The following is a 22,666-nucleotide window of genomic DNA, read 5'->3' as shown; positions in this document are numbered from 1 at the left end:
TTGGGTGTGTGTGCATTCAAGGCCAGGCAAGGCAGGGCTGGCACTATGGCCCAGGGAGCAATGCAGCTGCCTGCAACACCCACATCCTTGTGGGAGCGCTGGTTTGCTGGTTCGAGTCCTGGCTGCTCCACTTCTGATCCAGCTCCCTGCTAATGCGCCTGAGAGACAGCAAGTGATGACCCAAGCACTTGGGCCCCTGCCACCCGTGTGGGAGATGGGAGACCCAGGTTGAGTTTCGGGCTCCTGGCTTTGGCCTGGCCCAGCCCTAGTCATTGTGGCCATCTGGGGAGCAAACCAGCAGATGGAAGATTAAAAACCCAAAGGTGGGCGTGGCACTGCCCCAGCGTGGGACGGGTGGAGGGAAGCGTCGGTTCTGTGCAGTTCACCTTTTGGGAGATGCGGCTCTGGTGCCCTCCACAGAGCAGAACGAGCTCCTGTGGCCTCTGCGGCAGGAGGGGTCCAACTCCATGGGCTCCCCTCTGGAGCTCGGTCTCCGGGGCTGGACTGTGGCTGCGATGTTGGCCGTGACAGCTGGAGGACGCGGCAAGAGGCAGGGTGCTCTGCCGCCTGCTGCCCGTGGGGCCAGAGGCAGCCACTGTTCTCTTTGAGCCTCAGTTCCCCTGTTTGTGCAAGGGGGGTCAGGGGCTTCTGCTTTGCCAGACTCTTGTGTGGATGAAGCGAGCCGGCGCCCATGGTGGGAACCTCATGGCGGCTTTCACCTGGGGTGCACAGCTTGGGAGAAGCAAGGGTAAGCCAAGGCGAGGAACAACCCAAGGGATGATGGGTAAACCCAGGCGGCACGGGTAAACAAACTGAGGCCTTAGGAAGGAAGGGCATGGCGCCGTCCGCGCCACTGGGCCTAAGCAGGGACAAGATGGTCAGCGAGTGAGCCCCACGAGCATGGACCCTGCGGCCGTGGCCGGGCTTTGGAGCAGTCACGTCAGAGAAGCGGGAAGTGAGGAGGTCTTAGGGTAAGTGCTCCTACCACGGTATTTTCCAAACACCAGGCGACTGGCAGGTGTCCCGCGTCCCGCATCCTGCGTCCCAACTCAGTGCCCAGATCAGCTCCTGACCCCAACTCCCCACTCGCGTATGGCTCAAGTACTTGGGTCCCTGCCACCCACTAGGGAGACCCAGCTGGAGTTCTTGGCTCCCAGCTCTGGCCTGGCCCTGCCCTCACTGTTGCAGGCACTTAGGGAGTGAACCTGTCTCTCCCTCTCTCTGCCTCTCAAATAATGACATAAAGCAGGCCCTTCTCCTCTGCAGACTCTCAGCACTGGACCCACTCCAACCTCAACTTGGGAGCCTGGGCTGCGCCCCTGGGCCACGAGGGGAGGGGTCAGCACGTCCCACGGGAAGATGGCCTCGCTCCCTCTCCGACTCTCATCTTGCCCAGTGCAGGCCTCGTTAGGGCAGGGTGTGAGCCAGCACTCCCTTGGAGCCCGCGGGCTGCAGCAGGTGGACACGTGCTTCCTCCACCCCAGTGGTCTCCCCAGGCTGCAGGAAGAGCGTGGTGGCGGCCCCTTCCTGGGAGAGCACAGCAGTGGGGCCCAGCCTGGGGCAGGTGCAGCCCGGGGTTGGGGCCAGGGTAGAACACCCGCGGAGGCTGCTGCTCCCCAGGGCGGCGTGGATTCCCCACTGCAGGGGGCGCAGACGCAGGCGTGAGCGAGGCGCTGTGCCGGGAGCTGGGCGAGGGGGAGCCGACAGCTTCAGCCGAAAGAGGCTGAATGAGCCGGTCACGATGCCGGCGTCAGCAGTGCTTTGTTCTCTCGTGAGCTGACGTTCGTCAGACCTGGCTGGCTAACTTCACGCACGGCCAGCTGAGCGGGGAAGGAGCCGGCCTCCCCGAACCAGGACGGCCCAGCCCACGGTCACGTCACCTGGGACTGTCACACCAGGCACGTCCCAAAGAAGCACAACCTGACCGGCTGCGGGAGGCGGTGGGCCTGGCCTGGCCGGCCGCACCCAGCCAGCAGGGACGGCCTTCAGACCCGGAGGGCGACAGTGGGAAGGCCTGGGTGCTGCCCTCTCTCCCACCCCACCTACCTGGCACAGCCAGGCCCACGCTGTGTCCCTGCTCACTGAGGGACCTGGGGACTTGGATGTGCCTGGGGGACGACCGTGTCTACCGCGTGCCCGGCCCTGCTCCTAGCCTTCAGAAAGCTCGTGGGAAACGTATTAGGAAGAGCCACGCGTGGACTCTCACTTCATGTCACCACGGCCCTAGGAGGCAGTTACTGTCTTGTTCTCATTTGACGGGAGCCTGGAGAGGTGAAGGAACCTGCCCAGGGTCACTCAGCCGCCCCAGCTGGTGAGAGGGGAGGGAACGGACGCCGGTGGGGAGGGGCCTGCAGCTCGTGACTCCCCTGCCAGGAGACAAGACTGCACTTACAGCACTTTATTGGCCTGAGGAACTTTCTAGAAGGTCGGGGCCGGGGGGGGGGGGTAGCTTGTTTCTCGGGTGACTGTTCTGAGCCCCCTCAGGGGACTTTCTTGGGCAGGGGGTTGATGAGGCCACTCTCTATGTACTCGAAGACGGTGTAGGGGTCCTGGTCGCCGTTGATGGTGACGGCCTGCCCGTAGAACTGCTCCAGCTCGGCCGCGTTCCGGTAGAACAGGTCCATCTTGAGCTTCACCCGCTCCTCGGCGTCCTTGGGGTTCTGCAAGAGGCGCTCCTGGATCTCCAGCGTCGGCGGGGGCTTGTGCATGAGGTGGTACCTGCGAGCGAGGCGGGCGCTCTCATCGGCGCTGGCAGCGGCAGCAAGGGCCCGCTGGGGGCCGGCTGTGTGCACGCTCTTGTCAGGGCCCCAGGAGCCCAGGGACCCGGGGGCCAGCTCCCTCCCTGCCTTCCCCGCCCCTTCCACTTCCCCTTCTCAGCCCCCAAGCATCATGTGATACGCGGCTGCCTTGGGGCTGGCATCCTCTCTGCTCTTGGCAGCGCCAGGGTCGGTGAGGCGGGCGCTGAGCTGTTTCTACCGAGCCTGTGGTCCAACGGGGGAGGGGGCATCACAGGCACTGATGCGAGTGCAGATGGCAGGAGGGGCCTCAGACCCTCACGCAGAGGTGGGCGGGGGCCCTCAGGGCCACGTGGAGGTGCAGCCATGCACCTTAGAGAGGCTTCCTTCTTGCCCCCCACCCCACCCCAAGAGTCCCTACTGAGAAAGAGGGCCCTGGCAGATGGGGAAGAGGAAGCATCGTGCTGGTGGGGACCTCGGAGGGCGTTTTCCTGCCAATACAGAGGCTGGGGGGGTAGACAGAGAGACACTGGGGACCCCCACCCCGGCAGAGCAAGGCTGTGACCTCAGGGTGGGCTGCCCATGCCCCGGGCTTGCCACCCAGCCCTGGGACGTTCACGTCTTGGTTACTCTTGCAGGCACTGCCCAGAAGTCCAGCCCCACGAGCCCTGGCCACGGTCACAGCGCTGTCCCTGCCACCATTCCCCAGGGCGGCGGCCGGCCGGGGCGCAGAGGCTACCCACGCGCAGGAGCCCGGCACCAACCTCTCTCCTGTGACGGGGTCCGTTCTTCGCAGCGTCAGCCGCTCCATGACGGAGTCCAGGGGCACATTCAGGAAGAACACCCTGAAGAGGAGGGGGAGGGGGAGCGGAGCTGGCCCATGATCCCCACTCCTGGGGTTCTGCAGCACCCCACACACACACCATCATCCAGGGCTCAGGCTGGGGGACACCCCCTCCGGTGGAAACCAAGCCAGCCCAAGCCCAGACCCCCACGCTGCAGGCCAAGGTGTCCTGTGCCCACAGGTCCTCAGGGCCATGTCCCTGACAACCAGAGACGCCCCTGGAGCCTGGAGCCCAGCAGCGAGAGCAGAGTTAGCACAGAGGCATCCTCACTGACATGGGGGTTCTGGGAGAGTGGGAACAGCGACGTCAGTGACACCAGCACCACGGACAGCAAACACCCCCGGGCGCCCACGGCCTGGCGTTTGTCCCACTTTCCAGGAGACTTGGGCCAGAGCCCCTCTCAGCGTGAGGAAAGCCCACCTCCCCTCCGGACGGGCGTCTTCCCAGGCGGGCACTGCCTTGGAAACATCACGGAGCAAAGCCCAGCCCCCACGGACAGGCTGTAGGAGGGTGACTGCGCAGGTCCCCCGAGGACATCGGTTTCCAGGGGTCCCAGGCCAGCCTCCAGGGCCTGGGAGCCACCTGTCCCAGCCCCCAGCCAGTGTCTCCACCCTGGCCGGTGCTCAGGAAACACCCCGGCAGGAGAAGTAATGGGTGCTTGAGCCCTCCGCCTCCTGCCTGCCTGTTTCCATCACACACACAAACACGCGTCAGCTCCCCGGGGGAACGGAACATGACGGGAAAACCCTGAAGCTGGATGGGATCCCAGACCCCAACTCCCCAGGGACCAGCCACAGCGGCACCCCAAAAGTGCCCTGGTCCCTGGAATCCACTGCCTTGGAGAACGCCTGGGAAGGCCTTGGCACCCAGGGACCCCTGTGGGTCCTGTGAGGCCCTGGGACTTAGGAGCTAATGGTGACACCTGTGAGACCGTGGTTGTGAGTCACTGGTCCCAGCCCAAAGCTCACGTTTGGGAAGAACCTGGCCGAGGCAGGTGGCCAGGAGGCAGCAGCGCAGGGCCGCCCCAGGTCCCAGCTCTGCTCTTGCTCGCTGTCTCCCTGGCCTGTGTGTTCCCCCCGGGAAGCCCCCTGACCCCTTCCAGCCCTGGGGCCTGGTGGGAACTAACTCTCCCCAGGGCTGCAGGGCTGGGGCATAAGGGAGGGGCAGAGGCAGCCAAACCGAGCCAGGGCCACCCCGGCTGCAGGAATTGGTTCAGGATGCGGGCTGATCCAAGCAGGCCGCACGGAGGCTGCCCCCCCCCCCGGGGGGGGGGACTTTCTACAGAGAAGCGAGCTTCACTTCTGTTGAGGCTGCGGAGTTGATGGAGGGGAAGGCCAGGGGCCTGCGGGGACCTGCATGCAAGAGGGGGAAGCCCACATGGCAAGGGACACTGGAACACGCCCCTGGGAAAGCTCCGCCCAGGAGCTCCGTGCTCCAGGCTGGGAGCTGTCCGGGCTCACGTGACAGCCAAGGGGCGCCTGAGCGGTGCCCAGCTGCCATCTCCCGCCCGTCCCCTCCTGGAGTTGTCTGCGATTTATTGAGCAGACTCACTGGCTGTGTGTGCCGCCGGGCGGGCCCCAGCCTTGGGGACACCTCAGGAGGGGAGGAGGGGGCCTGGGGACACCCTGGTCCCCGGCTCCTGCAGGTGGGGTGCCTGGGAGCTCGTTAGCAGGGCCTGCTCGCACCCTGCCGCCGCCCGCTGGGTCTGAGTGCGCCTTTTAACGAGACCCGCGGTGGTTTGCAGGCACAGCAAGGCTGGAGACGGGCTGCTCTGATCCATGTTTTTCCAAGATCTGCCTGATGTTCAGAATCATCTGGGGGGCTCGTGAGAAACCCGGAAATCCAGACTCCCCCGCCTCCGCCCCGGAGCTGCGAGCCCAGCACTGGGGGCGAGGGGCGGGCGGAGGCTGGGAGAGCTCTGTCAATCCGCTGATCGGGATCACCAGGCAGCTCCGGGAAACAGGAGCCTCCCTCGGAAGCTCCTTGCACGCGCCAGGCTGAGAACCTCTGCTCCGACCCCACCTGCTTAGTGCTCCAGTTGGGGAGACTGAGTCACACAGCGGGGAGGGGCTCGCCCTCCGGCACCCCAGGCTTTGGTGGCTCTGTTGGGGAGCGGAGCAAGGCTTCTCCCTCCAGACCTGTCGCCGCCCCTGTCCCAGGGCCTAGTGTGCTGGAAAGGGAAAGCCAGACTCGGCTCTGGATTCGAGACAGCTTTCCCCGATGGCCGGCGTGGGGACCTGGGAGCTGACCTCAAGTGTGACCCCTGCCCTGGCCCCGCCTCCGGACACCCCCCCCCCAGCCTCCACTGTGGCAAACCCCAGGCACAGCACCCACCACGGGGGACGCTTCCCACCCCAGGGTGGCCACTGCAGATAAGAGGAAACAGCAAGTGTGGGTGGGGAGGGGGGGCATCGGGACCCCGTGCCCTGCTGCTGCCAACGAATGCAGAGGGAGGCAGCCGTGTGGAAAGTGGTCCGGCTGTTCCCTGGGAACTAGCACGGAGTGGCCGGAGCGGGGTACGTCTGCGCCCTAAGAACCGAACGCAGGACTTGAACAGATGCCTGAGCATCTGCTCGTGACGGCCACATGGGAGGCTGACGCCCGGATCCTCAGAAGGTGGCCCACCCTTGCGGACTTCTACCCCGCCTTCAAAGCAAGGAGACCTGACAGCCGCTCCCCCGGGGCTGAACCTGCAGGACAGGGTGCTCGGGGGATTGAGCCAGACACAGAAGCACAAGCGCTGTGTTGTGTGGGTTCCCAGTATCTCGAGAGCAGGCACTGGATGCCAGGCCAGGGCCGGGGAATGCGGGGCTGGGGTCTGCTCGGAGTTTCAGTCTGGGGCGATGAGAAAGTTCTGGAGATGGACGTGGTCAAAGCTGTCCAACAATGGTAAGCCATTTAATGTCACAGGACTGCACCCCTGGTTTTTTTTTTTTTTTTTAAGATTTATTTGTTTGAGAGGTAGAGTTACAGAGAGAGAGAGAGAGATCTTCTGTCTGCTGGTTCACTCCCCAAATGGCCACAACAGCTGGAGCTGGGCAGATCTGAAGCCAGGAGCCAGGAGCTTCTTCCAGGTCTCCCACATGGGTGCAGGGGCCCAAGCACTTGGGCCATTGTCTCCTGCTTTTCTAGGCCACAGCAGAGAGCTGCAGCAGCCAGGTCTCAAACAAGTGCCCATCTGGGATGCCAGCACTGCAGGTGGAGGCGTAGCCCATCACGCCACAAGGCTGGTCCCGACTCTACACTTCAAACAGGTGAAGACAGGGATGTAGTTAAGAAGCCGCCATCCCACATCAGAGTGCCTGGGTTCGGGTCCCAGCTCCACTGCAGGTTCCAGGGAGGCATCTGGGTCCCTGCCAACCATGGATGGGACCTGCATTGAGCTCCCAGATCCTGGGTTCAGCCGGCTAAGACCTGGCCATTGCATACATCTGGGGATGAACCAGCAAATGGGAGCGCTCTGTCTCCCTTCTTTTGTCTATCTGCCTCTTAAATAAGAAAATAATTTCAAATGGTTGAGGGGCCAATGCTGTGGGGTAGCAGGTAAAGCCGCCGCCTGCAGAGCTGGCATCACATCCCATATGGGCATCGGTTCTAGTCCCAGCTGCTCTACTTCCGATCCAGCTCTCTGCTGTGGCCTGGGAAAGCAGTAGAAGATGGCCCAAGTGCTTGGGCCCCTGCACCCACACGGGAGAACCAGAAGAAGCTCCTGGCTCCTGGCTCGGATCAGCACAGCTCCGGCCGTTGCAGCCATTTGGAGAGTGAACCAGTGGATGGAAGACCTCTCTCTCTCTGTCTTTACCTCTCTCTGTAACTCTGTCTTTCAAATAAATAAAATAAATCTTTAAAAAATATCAGTGGCATTCTTACAGAATTAGAAAAAATAATCCTGAAATTCATTTGGAATCACAAAAGACCCCAAACAGCCAAAACAATCCTGAGCAAGAAACGTCAAGCTGTGGGCACCACAATCCTGACTCAAAGCATACTGCAAAGCTATAGTAATTAAAACAGCATGGTACTGGCATAAAAATTGCCACATAAATCAATGGAACAGAAGAGAGAGCCTAGAAATCAGTCCATGTGCATACAGCCAACTGCTTTTTGACAAAAAGTGCTCAGACCATACAGGGGAGTAAGGATAATCTCTTCAACAAATGGTGCTGGCAAAAATGTATGTAAATACGTAGAAGAATGAAATCAGATCAACGCATAAGGGCTGGCGCTGTGGTGCAGTGGGTTAATGCCCTGGCCTGAAGCACCAGCATCCCATATGGGCGCTGGTTCTAGTCCCAGCTGCTCCACTTCCAATCCAGCTCCCTGCTATGGCCTGGGAAAGCAGTAGAAGATGGCCCAAGTGCTTGAGCCTCTGCACCCACATGGGAGACCGGAGGAAGCACCTGGCTCCTGGCTTTGGATTGGTGCAGCTCTGGCTGTAGCGGCCATTTGGGGAGTGAACCAGTGGATGGAAGATCTTTCTCTCTGTTTCTCCCCTTCTCATTGTTTGTAACTCTAACTCTCAAATAAATAAATAATCTGAAAAAAAAAAAAAATTAGGCCGGCGCCGTGGCTCACTAGGCTAATCCTCCGCCTTGCGGCGCCGGCACACCAGGTTCTAGTCCCTGTCGGGGCACCGATCCTGTCCTGGTTGCCCCTCTTCCAGGCCAGCTCTCTGCTGTGGCTAGGGAGTGCAGTGGAGGATGGCCCAAGTGCTTGGGCCCTGCACCCCATGGGAGACCAGGAGAAGCACCTGGCTCCTGCCTTCGGATCAGCGCGGTGCGCCTGCAGCAGCGCGCCTACCGCGGCGGCCATTGGAGGGTGAACCAACGGCAAAAAGGAAGACCTTTCTCTCTCTCTCTCACTGTCCACTCTGCCTGTCAAAAAATTAAAAAAAAAAAAAAATTAGATCCACACCTCTCACCATACACAAAAATCAACTCGAGATCCATCCAAGACCTAAATTTAAGACCTGATACTATGTAGCTGCTTGAAGAAAACACAGGGGAAGCGCTCTAAGACATTGGCATGGGGACAACTCCTTGGACAAGACCCCCAGAGCACAGGCAACAATGGCAAAACTGAACAAACGGGACTGTGTCAGACTCAGAAGCTTTGGCACAGCAAAGGAAACAACAGGATGAAGAGACATCGTAGGATGGGAAGAATGTTTGCAAGCTCCCCATCCGACACAGGATTAACATCCCGAATAAAGCAGAAACTTAAAAAACTCAACAACAACAACACGATCCAGTTAAGGAACAGGCCAAGGGCCTCAATAGACAGTTCTCAAAACAGAAATACAAACGGCCAACAAATCCTAACCATCGCGAGCCATCAGGCAAATGCACACCGAAACCACAATGACGTAGCACCTCACCCCCGTCAGAATGGCTAAAATCCGAAACACAGAGAGTAACCAGTGCTGGCGAGGTCGTGGGCAGAGGGGAACACGTGCACACTGTTGGTGGGAATGTAAGTTAGAGCAGCCACTGTGGAAACCAGCGTGGAGATTTATTTCCTAGCTAGAAACAGACTTCCCATAGGATCCAGGGATCCCACTGCCGGGTGTAAACCCCAAAGACATGGACACATTGTACCAAAGAGAAACCTGTACGGCCACGTCTACGGCAGCGCGGTTCACAACAGCCAAGATTTAGAACCGGCCAAGGTGTCACATGAATGGATAAAGGAAATGAGATATACACAAGGGAGTAGTATTCAGCTATAAAAAAGAACAAAATTGTACCATTTGCAGCAAAATGGATGCAACTGGAGGACATTGTGTTGGGTGAAATAAGCCAGACACAGAAAGAGAACACTGCTATGATCTCCTTCTATGTGGGAGCTAGCATTTATAAAAAAGAAAGGAAGAAAGAAAGAAATACCTGTGTATATCAGTATTGCTGCAAACATAGCTATGTGGAACTTTGTGTGTGTCTGGTTTTTTAAAGATGTATTTATTTACTTGAGAGTCAGAGTTACCAAGACACAGAGAGAGCTCTTCCATCCACTGGTTCACTCCCCAAATGACTGCAACAGCCAGAGCTGAGCTGATCCGAAGCCAGGAGCCAGGAGCTTCTTCCGGGTCTCCCACACAGGTGCAGGGACACGAATCGGCACCCATATGGGATGATGGTGCCACAGGCGGCGGCTTTACCTGCCACAGCGCCAGCCCCGAAACTTTGTTTTATACCTTTGTCAAACCAATGGTTAAGAATGTTATATTGGGCCGGCGCCGTGGCTCAATAGGCTAATCCTCTGCCTTGCAGCGCCGGCACACCGGGTTCTAGTCCCAGTCGGGGCGCCAGATTCTGTCCCGGTTGCCCCTCTTCCAGGCCAGCTCTCTGCTGTGGCCCAGGAGTGCAGTGGAGGATGGCCCAAGTGCTTGGGCCCTGCACCCCATGGGAGACCAGGAGAAGCACCTGGCTGCTGGCTTTGGATCAGCATGATGTGCCAGCCGCAGCGGCCATTGGAGGGTGAACCAACGGCAAAAAGGAAGACCTTTCTCTCTGTCTCTCTCTCTCACTGTCCACTCTGCCTGTCAAAAAAAAAAAGTTATATTGCTATAGTTTTAATAATCTGTGATTATTTTAAAATGTACTGTATGGGGCTGGCGCTATGGTACAGCAGATTAATGCCCTGGCCTGAAGCGCCAGCATCCCATATGGGTGCCGATTCTAGTCCTGGCTTCTCCTCTTCCAATCCAGCTCTCTGCTGTGGCCTGGAAAAGCAGTGGACGATGGCCCAAGTCCTTGGGTCCCTGCGCCCGCGTGGGAGACCCAGAAGAAGCTCCTGGCTCCTGACTTCTGCCTGGCCCAGCTCTGGCCATTGCAGCCAACTGGAGAGTGAACCATCGGATGGAAGATCTCTCTCTCTCTCTCTCTCTCTCTGCCTCTCCTCTCTGTGTGTAACTCTTTCAAATAAATAAATAAATCTTTAAAAAATGTACTGTATATGGGTGAGATGGTCATTTTTTCCATTCAATTATTGTCTATAACTGTTGTCTATATTCTTACTAAACTAGAGTCTTTTTGCCTTTTACTTGCTAAACTTTTTATTTGGTGAAGTATTATGCCTTTTTACTCTAATGTAAATTTAAAATATGTTGTCTCAAACACTTAAAAAAGACAGGGAGAGAAAGGAGGTAGGAGGGGAAAAGGAAATTGTATCTACAAACCATATTGAATCTCTGTCTGTAATTCTTCCTCTCAAATAAATAAATAAAGCCTCTACCTGTGGCACCAGCATCCCATATGGGCACTGGTTCAAGTCCCAACTGCTCCACTTCCAGTCCAGCTCTCTGCTGTGGCCTGGGAAAGCAGTAGAAGATGGCCCAAGTGCTTGGGCCCCTGCACCTGTGTGGGAGACCTGGAAGAAGCACCTGGCTCCTGGCTCCAGCCTTTGCAGCCATTTGGGGAGTGAACCAGCGGATGGAAGACCTCTCTGTGATTCTGCCTCTCAAATAAATAAATAAACCTAAAACAACAACAACAGTATAGTGCTGGACATTATGGTAAAGGCAATTGGAAGAGGGTTTCCACGCCTTGCATAAACATAATTTAATGAGATTCTGAACTCTCACAGGAATCCACATCGATGGGTGACCCCAAAATACTGAAGCGTCCGATGGCACTAACTCTGCAAACTTGTAACGCAAGTGCCACACAAACCCTCTCAGGAACCACGCGGGGAGTGACTTCATCAGGCAGATTCCAAACCTGAAATATCAATACAGACCCATCTCCCCTGAGCACGGGTGCAGACACAACAGTGAAGTATTGGCACACGGAAGCCAGCGACGGGCGAAAAGGACACTACGTCAGGACTAAGCAGGCTCTGGCCTGGAAATCTGCACGTCACCATATCATGACCAAAGAAGAAAAGGAGCTACTCATGTCGAGGAAATTTGACATCAGTTCCTGATTTAAGCTCTCAGAAAACTAATAATAGAAGAAAACTACTGCAACCCAATAAAGGGTATTCCTCCCCAAAAAAGCAGAACAAAATGCCCCCAAGTGACAGCTAGCGTCACACGTACAAGTGAGAGAGGGAGCACTGTCCCTCTCAGGTTGGGCACTGCTCAGCTTCATCCTGGGAACCCTGGCCTGTCAGTGTGACAGGGGAAGCAAGGAGGAGCCGCGAAATCGGAACAAGAGGTGGTTACACGTCTCTGTTTGCAGAGGGCCTCACCACCCAAACACAAAGCCCCGGTGTTCAGAGTGGCCACTACAGCCAGCGGGTCAGCTGGAGGAAGTCACCGGATGGAAGACCAGGATGCACAAAGTAAACGGACTTTCTAGACACTAGCACCAGAAATCTGGAAATCCAAATTCCGAGGTGCCGTCACAGCAGGGTGCAAATGGAATCCTTAGGTGCAGAGCGAGCAAAGCCATGCGAGGGCTGTGTGCTGTACGCAGACACACAGATGAAGGAAACTGAGAAGGGTTTAACCGAAATGAGGCTTCGCTGTGCTCGTGGGCTCAGAGCCCCGGAGCTACAAAACTTTGCCCGCCTCCAACAGTCTGAAGATTCCAGTCAAACTCCCTACAAGGTCCCGTGAAGACGCTACACAGGCTAATTCTAAACTTTACATGGAAAGAAAAAGGAATTCGAATTATTAAGACAATTTTGAAAAAAAAAAAAAACCTTATTTCAAGACTGATGGTGAAAGAGCAGATATCACACAAAACTGCAAATATCTACAAATACAAAGGCTGCAAACAGATACGGCCAGGGGCGGGGCACAAAGGTGCCCAAGCCGCTCACGGAGGGACAGGAATGCTGGCGCTAGAACACCCGGACATCCTACACAAAACAGCAAAAATAAGAGGAGCCTTGACCCGCACCTCCCACCATATACAATCTTAACTCAAAATCTTCCTAGGCCTAAATGCAAAACCCCAAATCATTAAACTTCGGGTAGAAAATCTTTGTGACTTTGGGTTAAAGATTTCTCTAGAAACAGCATCAAAATCGTGACCCATAAAAGAAAAAAAAATAGGCTGAATGTTGTTGAAAGTCTAACAATTAAAGACCTCTGTTGTCCTAAAGGAGTTAAGAAAATGAAAGATGAGGGGCTGGTGCTCTGGCACAGATTAATCCCCATGGGCTCTGGTTCAAGTCCCCGTTGCTCCTCTTCTGATCCAGCTCTCTGCTATGGCCTGTGGGAAAGCAGAGGAAGATGGCCCAAGTCCTTGTGTCCCTGCATCCACGTGGGAGACCCAGAAGAAGCTCCTGGCTCCTGGCTTCAGATTAGCCCAGCTCCAGCCATTGCGGCCATCTGGGGAGTGAACCAGCGGATGGAAGACCTCTGTCTCTCCCTCTCTCTGTCTGTAACTCTACCTCTCAAATAAATAAATAAAATCTTAAAAAATAGAATAAAATGAAAAATGAGCCAGAACCTAGAGAAAATATTTGCAAAACACATACCTGATGGATGTGTACCAGGACATACACCAGTGGGAACTCCCCAAGCAACCAGGGCACAGGCTCAGGGCACTCACCTACCGCCCCTGCTGGTCATTCCCTGACTTGCCTTGCAAATTGGGAGAGTCTGGCTCAAGTTCCCCTCTCTGTCCAAGGCCGTGACGCTGTCCCCTGCCACGTGGAGCCTCCCTGTGGGGCTGACACGCACACGCTAAGAGCACCGTCCCCAGGCAGGCCGGTGTCTCCTCTCAAGGGGAACTTGGCAATGAGTACCAGCAGAGAGAAAGTCCCATAGAACAGCAGCCTGGGCCGGCGCTGTGGCGCAGTGGGCTAAGCCTTGCCTGTGGCGCCAGCATCCCAACACAGCTGCTCCATTGCCAGTCCAGCTCCCTGCTAATGCGCCTGGGAAAGCAGCAGAGGAGGCCCAGGTGCTTGGGCCCCCGCAGCTAGCATGGGAGACTCGGATGGAGTTCCAGATTCCTACTTCAGCCTGGCCCAGCCCCAGCTACTGAGGCCATTTGGAGTAAACCAGCAGACGAAAGATCTCTCTCTTCCTCTCCGTCTGTCACTCTGTCTTTCAAGGAAATAAGTATGTATATATATATATATATATATATATATACATAAGTATGTATATATATATATATACATACATATATTTTTTTTTGACAGGCAGAGTGGACAGTGAGAGAGAGACAGAGAGAAAGGTCTTCCTTTTTGCTGTTGGTTCACCCTCCAATGGCCGCTGCAGCCAGCGCACCGCACTGATCCGATGGCAGGAGCCAGGTGCTTCTCCTGGGCTCCCATGCGGGTACAGGGCCCAAGCACTTGGGCCATCCTCCACTGCACTCCCAGGCCACAGCAGAGAGCTGGCCTGGAAGAGGGGCAACCGGGACAGAATCCGGTGCCCTGACTGGGACTAGAACCTAGTGTGCCGGCGCCGCAGGTGGAAGATTAGCCTATTGAGCCATGGTGCTGGCCTCAAGGAAATAAATCTTAAAAAAAAAAAAAAAAAAAAAAAAAAAAAAAAAAAAAAAACAAAACCTGGCAGTCTGCTGGGTACTCAGAGGACATGGGGCAGGAGTAACCATTTAAAAAAAAAAAAGATTTATTTATTTGCTGGTTCAATTCCCAGAGGGTGGCAATGGCCAAGAGCTGAGCCAGGCTGATGCCAGGAGCCAGGAGCTTCTTCCAGGTCTCCCACATGGGTGCAGGGGCACAAACGTTTGATCCGTCTTCCACTGTTTCCCAGGCGCATCAGCAGGGAGCTGGATCAGAAGCAGAGCAGCCAGACACAAGTACCCACATGGGATGCTGGCCTTGCAAGCTGCAGCTTTACCCACTACGCCACAGCGCCAGCCTGGAGCGGCCACTTCTACAGACTGTCAGCACAAGGACTCGTCTGGTCCAAGCAGAGACAGTGGGTGTGTGCAGTGGGGACTGCCTGTGCGGATGGTGGTGAGCCTGGGCAAGCCGGCAGAGGGAGCAGGTGGGGAATACAGAGGCGCTGAGCTGCAGGAGGGGGGAGGAAGGGGACCCCAAGAGACCAGCAGGAGGGCAAAGGTGCGAGTGGGTTCCGCAGAGAAAACCAAAAGTTGGCAGTAAAGACGAGGCCACCACAGAACGAGCCTAGAGGCGTCTCGGGTAGCTCCTGGAAAACGCGAAGTACGAAAATGCTCTGCATGGACTGCAAGGCATTTTGCATCAAAATGAACTTATACATTTTTAAAGATTTATTTATTTATTTGAAAGGCAGAGTTACAGAGAGGCAGAGGCAGAGGCAGAGAGAGAGAGAGAGAGAGAGGTCTTCCATCAGCTGGTTCACTCCCCACATGGCTGCAACGGCCGGAGCTGGACCAATCCAAAGATCAGGAGCCAGGAGCTTCTTCCAAGTCTCCCTCGTGGGTGCAGGGACCCCAGGACTTGGGCATCTTCTACTGCTTTCCCAGGCCACAGCAGAGAGCTGGATTGGAAGTAGAGCAGCTGGGACTCGAACTGGTGTCCATATGGGACACCGGCACTGCAGGCGGTGGCTTTACCCACTACACCCCAGCACCAGCCCCTTAACTTATACTTCAATTTCTCTATTTTAATCTCCACTTTCCATGCACTTCTGAAAGCACCTTCACTATAAGTCCATTTGCTGTTGCTATAACAAATACCCAAGCACTTTATAAAGAAAAGAGGTTTGTCAGTCCCCGGTTCTGCAGGTTCGGGGGAGGGCGCCGGCTTCTGCGGAGCGAGTGTGAGAGGGAGGCAGCACATGACACAGGAAGCCATGCAGAGAACTCGTTGACCCCCTGCAGGGTGTGCCCCCAGGGACCTGCCACGGGCTCCCACCTCTTACAAGTCCCAACCCTCTTAGCAGCGCCACACTGGGGACCAAGCATCTACAACACGACTCAAGGCAGAGGCACAGCTCCGAGGGCACTGGACGGAGCAACCACGGGCAGGAGCTGGGCCTGCCTTGCCATATGTCTTCTTGCCTGGCAGGTGCTTGGCGCTCCCTGTGTCTGCCGGGAAGGAGCTGGCGGCTGTGGGCACCAGGGGGAACCACAGTGACATCAGGGGAGGCCCAGCTCTGTCTCTCAGACGCGCCCCATCATCTCAGGGGGCTCAGCTCCCTGCTCCCCCTGGCAGGTGCCCCTGGTGGCAAATGCCCGCATCAGCTGTCGGAAAGGACTGTGCCCAGGAGGAGGCGCTGTTGGACATAGTGGGGGCCCAGGGCCTCCCTGAGGGGACCCACTTAATGCTCAGTGTCCAGCAGGTGCGGTTTCATCTGACGAGAGCTGGGTTTGAGGACTGGAGGCCAAACATCTCCTCTTCATTTAGAATCCGGGGCTCGGTGGCCTCCTGCCCTCAGGTAGCGGCTGCGGCTCCCAGGGGCAGGAGAAGCGTCCTCCCTGACTGTTGTTAACCGTAAGGTAGCGAGCACTCCCGGCAGCGCACTGTGCCACGCAGAATGCAGCCGCCCGGTGGAAGGAGGGGGCCCGGGCGTCCCCTCCCGGGTGCCCTGCTCCACCCAAGCGCCATTGTTAGACGTCTGCCTGCTCTACCACCGCTCGGCACTAGGCCAGCCTGCTCTCCCCAGACGCGGCGGAAAGAAAGTTGTGCAACTCTTCCCTAAAGAGAAAGGCAGCAGAGGCAGTTGCAAAATGGGACAGCTGGCCGGACCCCCAGAAGCACACAGCTCAGGGGACTGAGGGACCATGGCCCACCCTGGGGCTGAGCAGAGCGCTCGGAGACGGGAGCAGAAGTCACGAGCAAGCAGGCCCAGGCCTCGAGCTGGCCTGGGGTCAGGAAGCAGAGTCTGTGCGGGAGAGGCCACGGCCAGGGCCAGGGCCAGGGCCGGCCAACAACACGCAGGACCTGCCATCCGCCCTGAAGGCGCTGGAGCCTTAGCATGGGCAGGCAGTCCCTCCCTCCCACCCTCCCTCCCTTCCTCCCACTTTTTTTTTTTTTTTTTGACAGGCAGAGTGGACAGTGAGAGAGAGACAGAGAGAAAGGTCTTCCTTTTTGCCATTGGTTCACCCTCCAATGGCTGCTGTGGCCAGCGCATCTCGCTGATCCGAAGCCAGGAGCCAGGTGCTTCTCCTGGTCTCCCATGTGGGTGCAGGGCCCAGGCACTTGGGCCATCCTCCACTGCCTTCCCGGGCCACAGCAGAGAGCTGGACTGGAAGAGGAGGAACCGGGACAGAATCCGGTGCCCTGACTGGGACTAGAACCTGGTGTGCCGGCGCCGCAAGGCGGAGGATTAGCCTGTTGAGCCACGGCGCCGGCCTCCTCCCACTTTTTAAAAGAGATTATTTTATGGGCCGGCGCTGTGGCATGGCGGTAAAGCTGCCGGCTGTGACACCGGCATCCCACATAGGCACCAGCTGCTCCCTTCCGATCCAGCTCCCTGCTGGGGGGAGGGCTCTCCCGGGCTTGAAGGCTCCTTGTTTCAAAAAACACCTCTACTGAGAGGCGGTTCACCCTCCAACGGGCCCCACTCAGGGATCTGTACTCTCCCTGGAGTCGCGCCATCACCACCAGATCGAAGCTCAGGATGTTTCCGGGGCCGGCGCTGCGGCACAGCAGGCGGAGGCGCTGACTGCGACGCCAGCATCCCATCTCAGGGCAGTGGTTTGAGTCCCGGCTGCTCCTCTTCCGATCCAGCTCCCTGCTGATGCACCTGGGAAGGCAGTGGAAGATGGCCCAAGTGCTAGGTCCCCTGCACCCACGTGGGAGACCCAGAGGAAGCTCCTGGCTTCAGCCTGGCCCAGCTCTGGCCATTGCAGCCATTTGGGGAGTGGACCAGCGAATGGAAGGTCTCTCTCTGTTTCTATCTCTATAACTCTACCTTTCAAATCAATAAAATAAACCTTAAAAAAGAATATTTTCACCATCCAAAACAATAGAGTATGATTCGCCCGTAGAGAATGAAGTCCTGGCGTTTGTGGCTCCGGGGATGGAGCCGGGGGTCATCACGGTGCGTGACACAGAAGGCACAGACAGCCAAGCCCTCCGTGTCCACTGTCACCTGTGGAAGCTGCTCTCACAGATGCAGGCACCAGAACAGAGGGCGCTAGGGGCCGGGGGAGGGGAAAGAGGGGGGCTGGGTGGCAGGTCCCAAAGTACAGTCAGACGGGATTGGAAACTCGGGCGTCCCAGAGCGCATGACCACGGCTCATCACAAGGTGGCCCATGTGTGACAAAGCACCAGAAGAGGGGCGCCCAAGGGTCCCCAACACTGAGCAGGGGGAGTCGGTGTTCATCACCCCATCATCTCCCACGGAGCACACACGGCCAGCCATCCCAGGGCGCCTGCAAAGGCGGTGACCGTGCGGGCCACTTAACCAGGGAACAAAAGGAAGCAGCAGGTCCAGGAGCCGCTGCTCCCGCCCAGCTCCAGCCCAGGGCAGCCTCTAAGTCCCGCACGTTTTCTGTCTGTGTGGATTTCCCCGATCTGCGCGTTTCAGCTGCATGAAGTCATACAGCGTGTGGCGCTGAGTCCTGGGTTAGGAGGGAAGCGTGCCCACAAGTTGGTTTAAGGGTTAACAGCCCGTGTAAAGTCCTCGGTGCAGGACCAGCACCACCCTGCGGGCCCCGTACCTGGCGTCCCCTGCCCTGCGTACCAGTTGTCCCCCGCCCAGCCACGCACACTCAAGGTTCATCAGCGCTGTCGTGCATCCACACTCCATTCCTTTTCACGACAAGCAGTGGGCGGACACACACTCGCTCTGTCCATCGACCAGCTGATGGACGTTTCAGGCCTCGCTCTGAGCCGCGGTCTCGCTCTCACAGGGCTGTGCTTGCCCAGGCACCGGACACAGCAGCAGGACAGGGCCTGGCCACGCCTGCCCAGTTCAGCCCTCCTTGCTTGGACCACCCCCGGCTCAGGGGCTCCAGGCTGAGCTGCAGGGGACTGGGTCAGGTCTGTGCCATCATCGTGGTGCCCCCACCCCATTCTGTGTCAGCCCCTTCCCCTGGTGCAAGTGTGGCCCCTCAATAAACCTCTCGGCATCTCTCCCAGAGAACTTGACCACAGACATGCCTAGGGTGGAATTATGACATAGAACGACCAGGCAGGCCTACAGCCAGTCTCCTCTTCTCTTGACTTGTGGGGCCGGTGCTGAGGCACAGCAGGTTAAACCACTGCCTGCAACGCCAATATACCATACGGATGTCGGTTCAAGTCCCGGCTGCTCCACTTCCGATCCAGCTCCCTGCTAATGCTCCTGGGAAAGCAGCAGGAGATGGCCCAAGCGCTTGGACCCCTGCACCCATGTGGGAGACCGGATGGAGCTCCTGGCTCCTGGCTTCGGCTTGGCCCTGTCCTGGCTGCTGCAGCCATTTAGGGGAGAGAACCAGTAGATGGCAGATCTTTGTGTCTCCTTTCTCTGTAACTCTGACTTTCAAGTAAATACACCTTTTATTTTATTTTTTAAAGAGAGATTTGACTTCTGTGAAGGCATTTAATCCACACCACAAGCTTATAAACTAAGGAGATAAAGAGGTTCTGAAACTCGCCCAGGGGTCCCGGCAGAAGGGACAGAGCCAGGATCCGAGCCCTGGCAGCTGGTTCCAGCGTCCACGGCCCTCCACGGTGAATCTGCTGTGGGAATGAGGCCAGAGGGAGAGCCTGGCGTGCCCTCGCCCGGCACAAACCACACCATCCGGAGACTGCTACGTGGTTTAGCTTTAGCGCCGGGGCTGTGCTTCAAGGCCAAGGCCCAGAGCAGGGGTCAACGTCATCTTTCTCCACTTGAAGCGAATCTCTTGAAAGGGATTCAAGGCAGGAAACAGCTCTGCCCGGGCGGTCAGCCTGACCTGAAGTCAGGTGGACTTCCTGGGTGCCAGGCAGGGTGCAGGACCTGGGCCCCTGGGCCGCGAGGAGAAGACACATCTCTGCCACTGGCCAGTGAAAGAGGAAGCCGAGGGCTGGACGGGGAACCGATGTCGAGGTGTCCTTTCTCGAAGCCGGTCTCACCAGGGTCTCTCGGGCGGCGTCTGGCACACCAGTTATGAAGCCACTCGGGATGCCTGAGTCCCCTGTTGTAGTGCCTGGGGCTCCACTTCTGATCCCAGCTCCCCAACAGCGCGCACCCTGAGAGGCAGCAGGTGACGGCTCAAGTACCTGGGTCCCTGCCACCCACACGGGAGACTGGATGGAGTTTCCAGTTCCTGGCTTCAGCCTGGCGCAGCCCTGGCTGTCATGGGCATCTGGGGAGGAAACCAGCAGATGGAGGAGCTCTCCCTCTCTCTTTCAAATCAAAGAAACAAATAAATCAATGTGTTAAAGAAAAAACACACTGGGGCCGGCGCTGTGGCACAGTGGGTTAAAGCCTTGGCCTGAAGCGCCGGCATCCCATATGGGCACCGGTTTGAGACCTGGCTGCTCTACTTTCAATCCAGCTCTCTGCTGTGGTCTGGGCAAACAGTGGAAGATGGCCCAAGTCCTTGGGCCCCTGCACCCACATGGGAGACCTGGGAGAAGCTCCTGGCTCCTGGCTTCGGATCGGCGCAGCTCTGGCCGTTATTGCTAATTGGGATTGAACCAGCGGATGGAAGACCTCTCTCTTTCTCTCTCTCTCTCTGCCTATCTCTCTGTGTAACTCTGACTTTCAAATAAAATAAATAAATCTTTAAAAAGAGAGAGAGAGAGAAAAGAGGCCGGCGCCACGGCTCACTAGGCTAATCCTCCACCTGCGGCACTGGCACCCCGGGTTCTAGTCCCGGTTGGGGTGCCAGATTCTGTCCCAGTTGCTCCTCTTCCAGTCCAGCTCTCTACTGTGGCCCGGGAAGGCAGTGGAGGATGGCCCAAGTGCTTGGGCCCTGCACCCGCATGGGAGACCAGGAGAAGCACCTGGCTCCTGGCTTCGGATCGGCTCAGCGTGCTGGCCGTAGCGGCCATTTGGGGGGTGAACCAACGGAGGGAGGACCTTTCTCTCTGTCTCTCTCTCTCACTGTCTAACTTTGCCTGTCAAAAAAAAAAAAAAAAAAAAGGAAGAAAGAAAGAAAAAAGAAAAGAAAAAAGAAAAGAAAAAACAGACATCTGTGGCTGGCGCAGTTACGTAAGCACGCCCCAGCGTCCCTGAGCCTGGCACCGTCTCTGCCCGCCGCCAGAATCGCCGCCTGGATGCTACCTGTGCTTCTTGTGCTGCAGACAAGCCTTCGTTTTAACCTTTCCACAGGGGCAGCTTTTCCGCCAATCTCTCCATCCACAGGCTTCACTTTCATCCCTATCTGTTCAATAATCATCACCCACCATCACCACCACCATCATTACCATCATCATCACCACCACCATCATTACCACCACCACCATCATCACCACCACCACTACCATCACCATCATCACCATCACCATCATCACCACCATCATCACCATCACCACCACCACCATCATCACCATCACCACTACCACCATCATCACCACCACCATCATTACCACCATCACCATCACCATCACCATCACCACCACCACCATCACCACCACCACCATCATCACCATCACCATCACCATCATCACTACCACTACCATCATCCCCACCATCACCATCATCACTATCACCATCACCATCACCATCACCACCACCACCATCACCACCACCACCATCATCACCATCACCACTACCACCATCATCACCACCACCATCATTACCACCATCACCATCATCACCATCATCACCACCACCATCATTACCACCATCACCACCACCATCATCACCACCACCACCATCATCACCATCACCATCACCATCACCACCACCACCATCACCACCACCACCATCATCACCATCACCATCATCACTACCACCACCATCATCCCCACCATCACCATCATCACTATCACCATCACCATCACCATCACCACCACCACCATCACCACCACCACCATCATCACCATCACCATCATCACTACCACCACCATCATCCCCACCATCCCCACCATCACCACCACCACCACCACCACCACCACCATCATCACCATCACCACCATCATCACCATCACCATCCTCATTGCCATTATCACCATCATCATTATCACCACCACCATCCTCACCATCACCATCATCACCACCACCACCATCATCACCATCATCACCATCACCATCATCCCCACCATCATCATCATCACCACCACCACCACCACCATCATCACCATTATCACCACCACCATCATCACCACCACCACCATCATCACCATCACCATCACCATCACCACCACCACCACCACCACCACCATCATCACCATCACCATCATCACTACCACCACCATCATCCCCACCATCCCCACCATCACCACCACCACCATCATCACCACCACCACCACCACCATCATCACCATCACCACCATCATCACCATCACCATCCTCATTGCCATTATCACCATCATCATTATCACCACCACCATCCTCACCATCACCATCATCACCACCACCACCATCATCACCATCATCACCATCACCATCATCCCCACCATCATCATCATCACCACCACCACCACCACCATCATCACCATTATCACCACCACCATCATCACCATCACAACCACCATCATCACCACCATAACGATCATCACTGTCACCATCATCCCCATCACCATCCTCATTGCCATTATCACCATCACCATCATCCCCACCACCACCATCACCATCACCATCACCATCATCCCCACCACCATCATCACCACCACCATGATCACCATCATCACCACCACCACCATCATCACCATCATCACCACCACCATCATCACCATCACCACCATCACCATCATCATCATCACCATCATCACCATCATCATCACCATCACCATCATCACCACCACCACCATCACCATCACCACCATCATCCCCACCATCACCATCATCACCATCACCATCATCCCCACCATCACCATCATCACCATCACCATCACCACCACCACCACCATCATCACCATTATCACCACCACCATCATCACCATCACCACCACCATCACCACCACCATCATAACGATCATCACTGTCACCATCATCCCCATCACCATCCTCATTGCCATTATCACCATCATCATTATCACCACCACCATCCTCACCATCACCATCATCATCTCCATGGCAGAGCTGGATCAACCCTCTGTACCAGGCACTTGGACTTAGCCTGCTACAAACACATCATCTCACTGAAGTCCTG

At 56.7% G+C, this 22,666-nt stretch overlaps 1 protein-coding gene across 2 annotated transcripts in view; it reads right to left on the bottom strand.

The window, feature by feature from the left end:
- Nucleotides 1–2,409: 2,409 nt before the first annotated feature.
- Nucleotides 2,410–22,666, bottom strand: part of AK8 (adenylate kinase 8) — a 126,901-nt gene continuing 106,644 nt past the window's right edge. For both annotated transcript variants that reach the window (XM_062207294.1, XM_062207296.1), the window contains 2 exons: nt 3,500–3,580; nt 2,410–2,718 (listed from right to left, as the gene is read on the bottom strand). In XM_062207294.1, coding sequence (XP_062063278.1) covers nt 2,481–2,718; nt 3,500–3,580 — 319 coding nt within the window. In that variant the 3' untranslated portion in view covers nt 2,410–2,480. The remainder of the gene's footprint in view (nt 2,719–3,499; nt 3,581–22,666) is intronic.

The sequence above is a fragment of the Lepus europaeus genome, chromosome 12, assembly GCF_033115175.1.
Source record: "Lepus europaeus isolate LE1 chromosome 12, mLepTim1.pri, whole genome shotgun sequence".
Lineage (NCBI taxonomy): Eukaryota > Metazoa > Chordata > Mammalia > Lagomorpha > Leporidae > Lepus > Lepus europaeus.
This window is presented reverse-complemented; position numbering and strand designations above follow the sequence as displayed.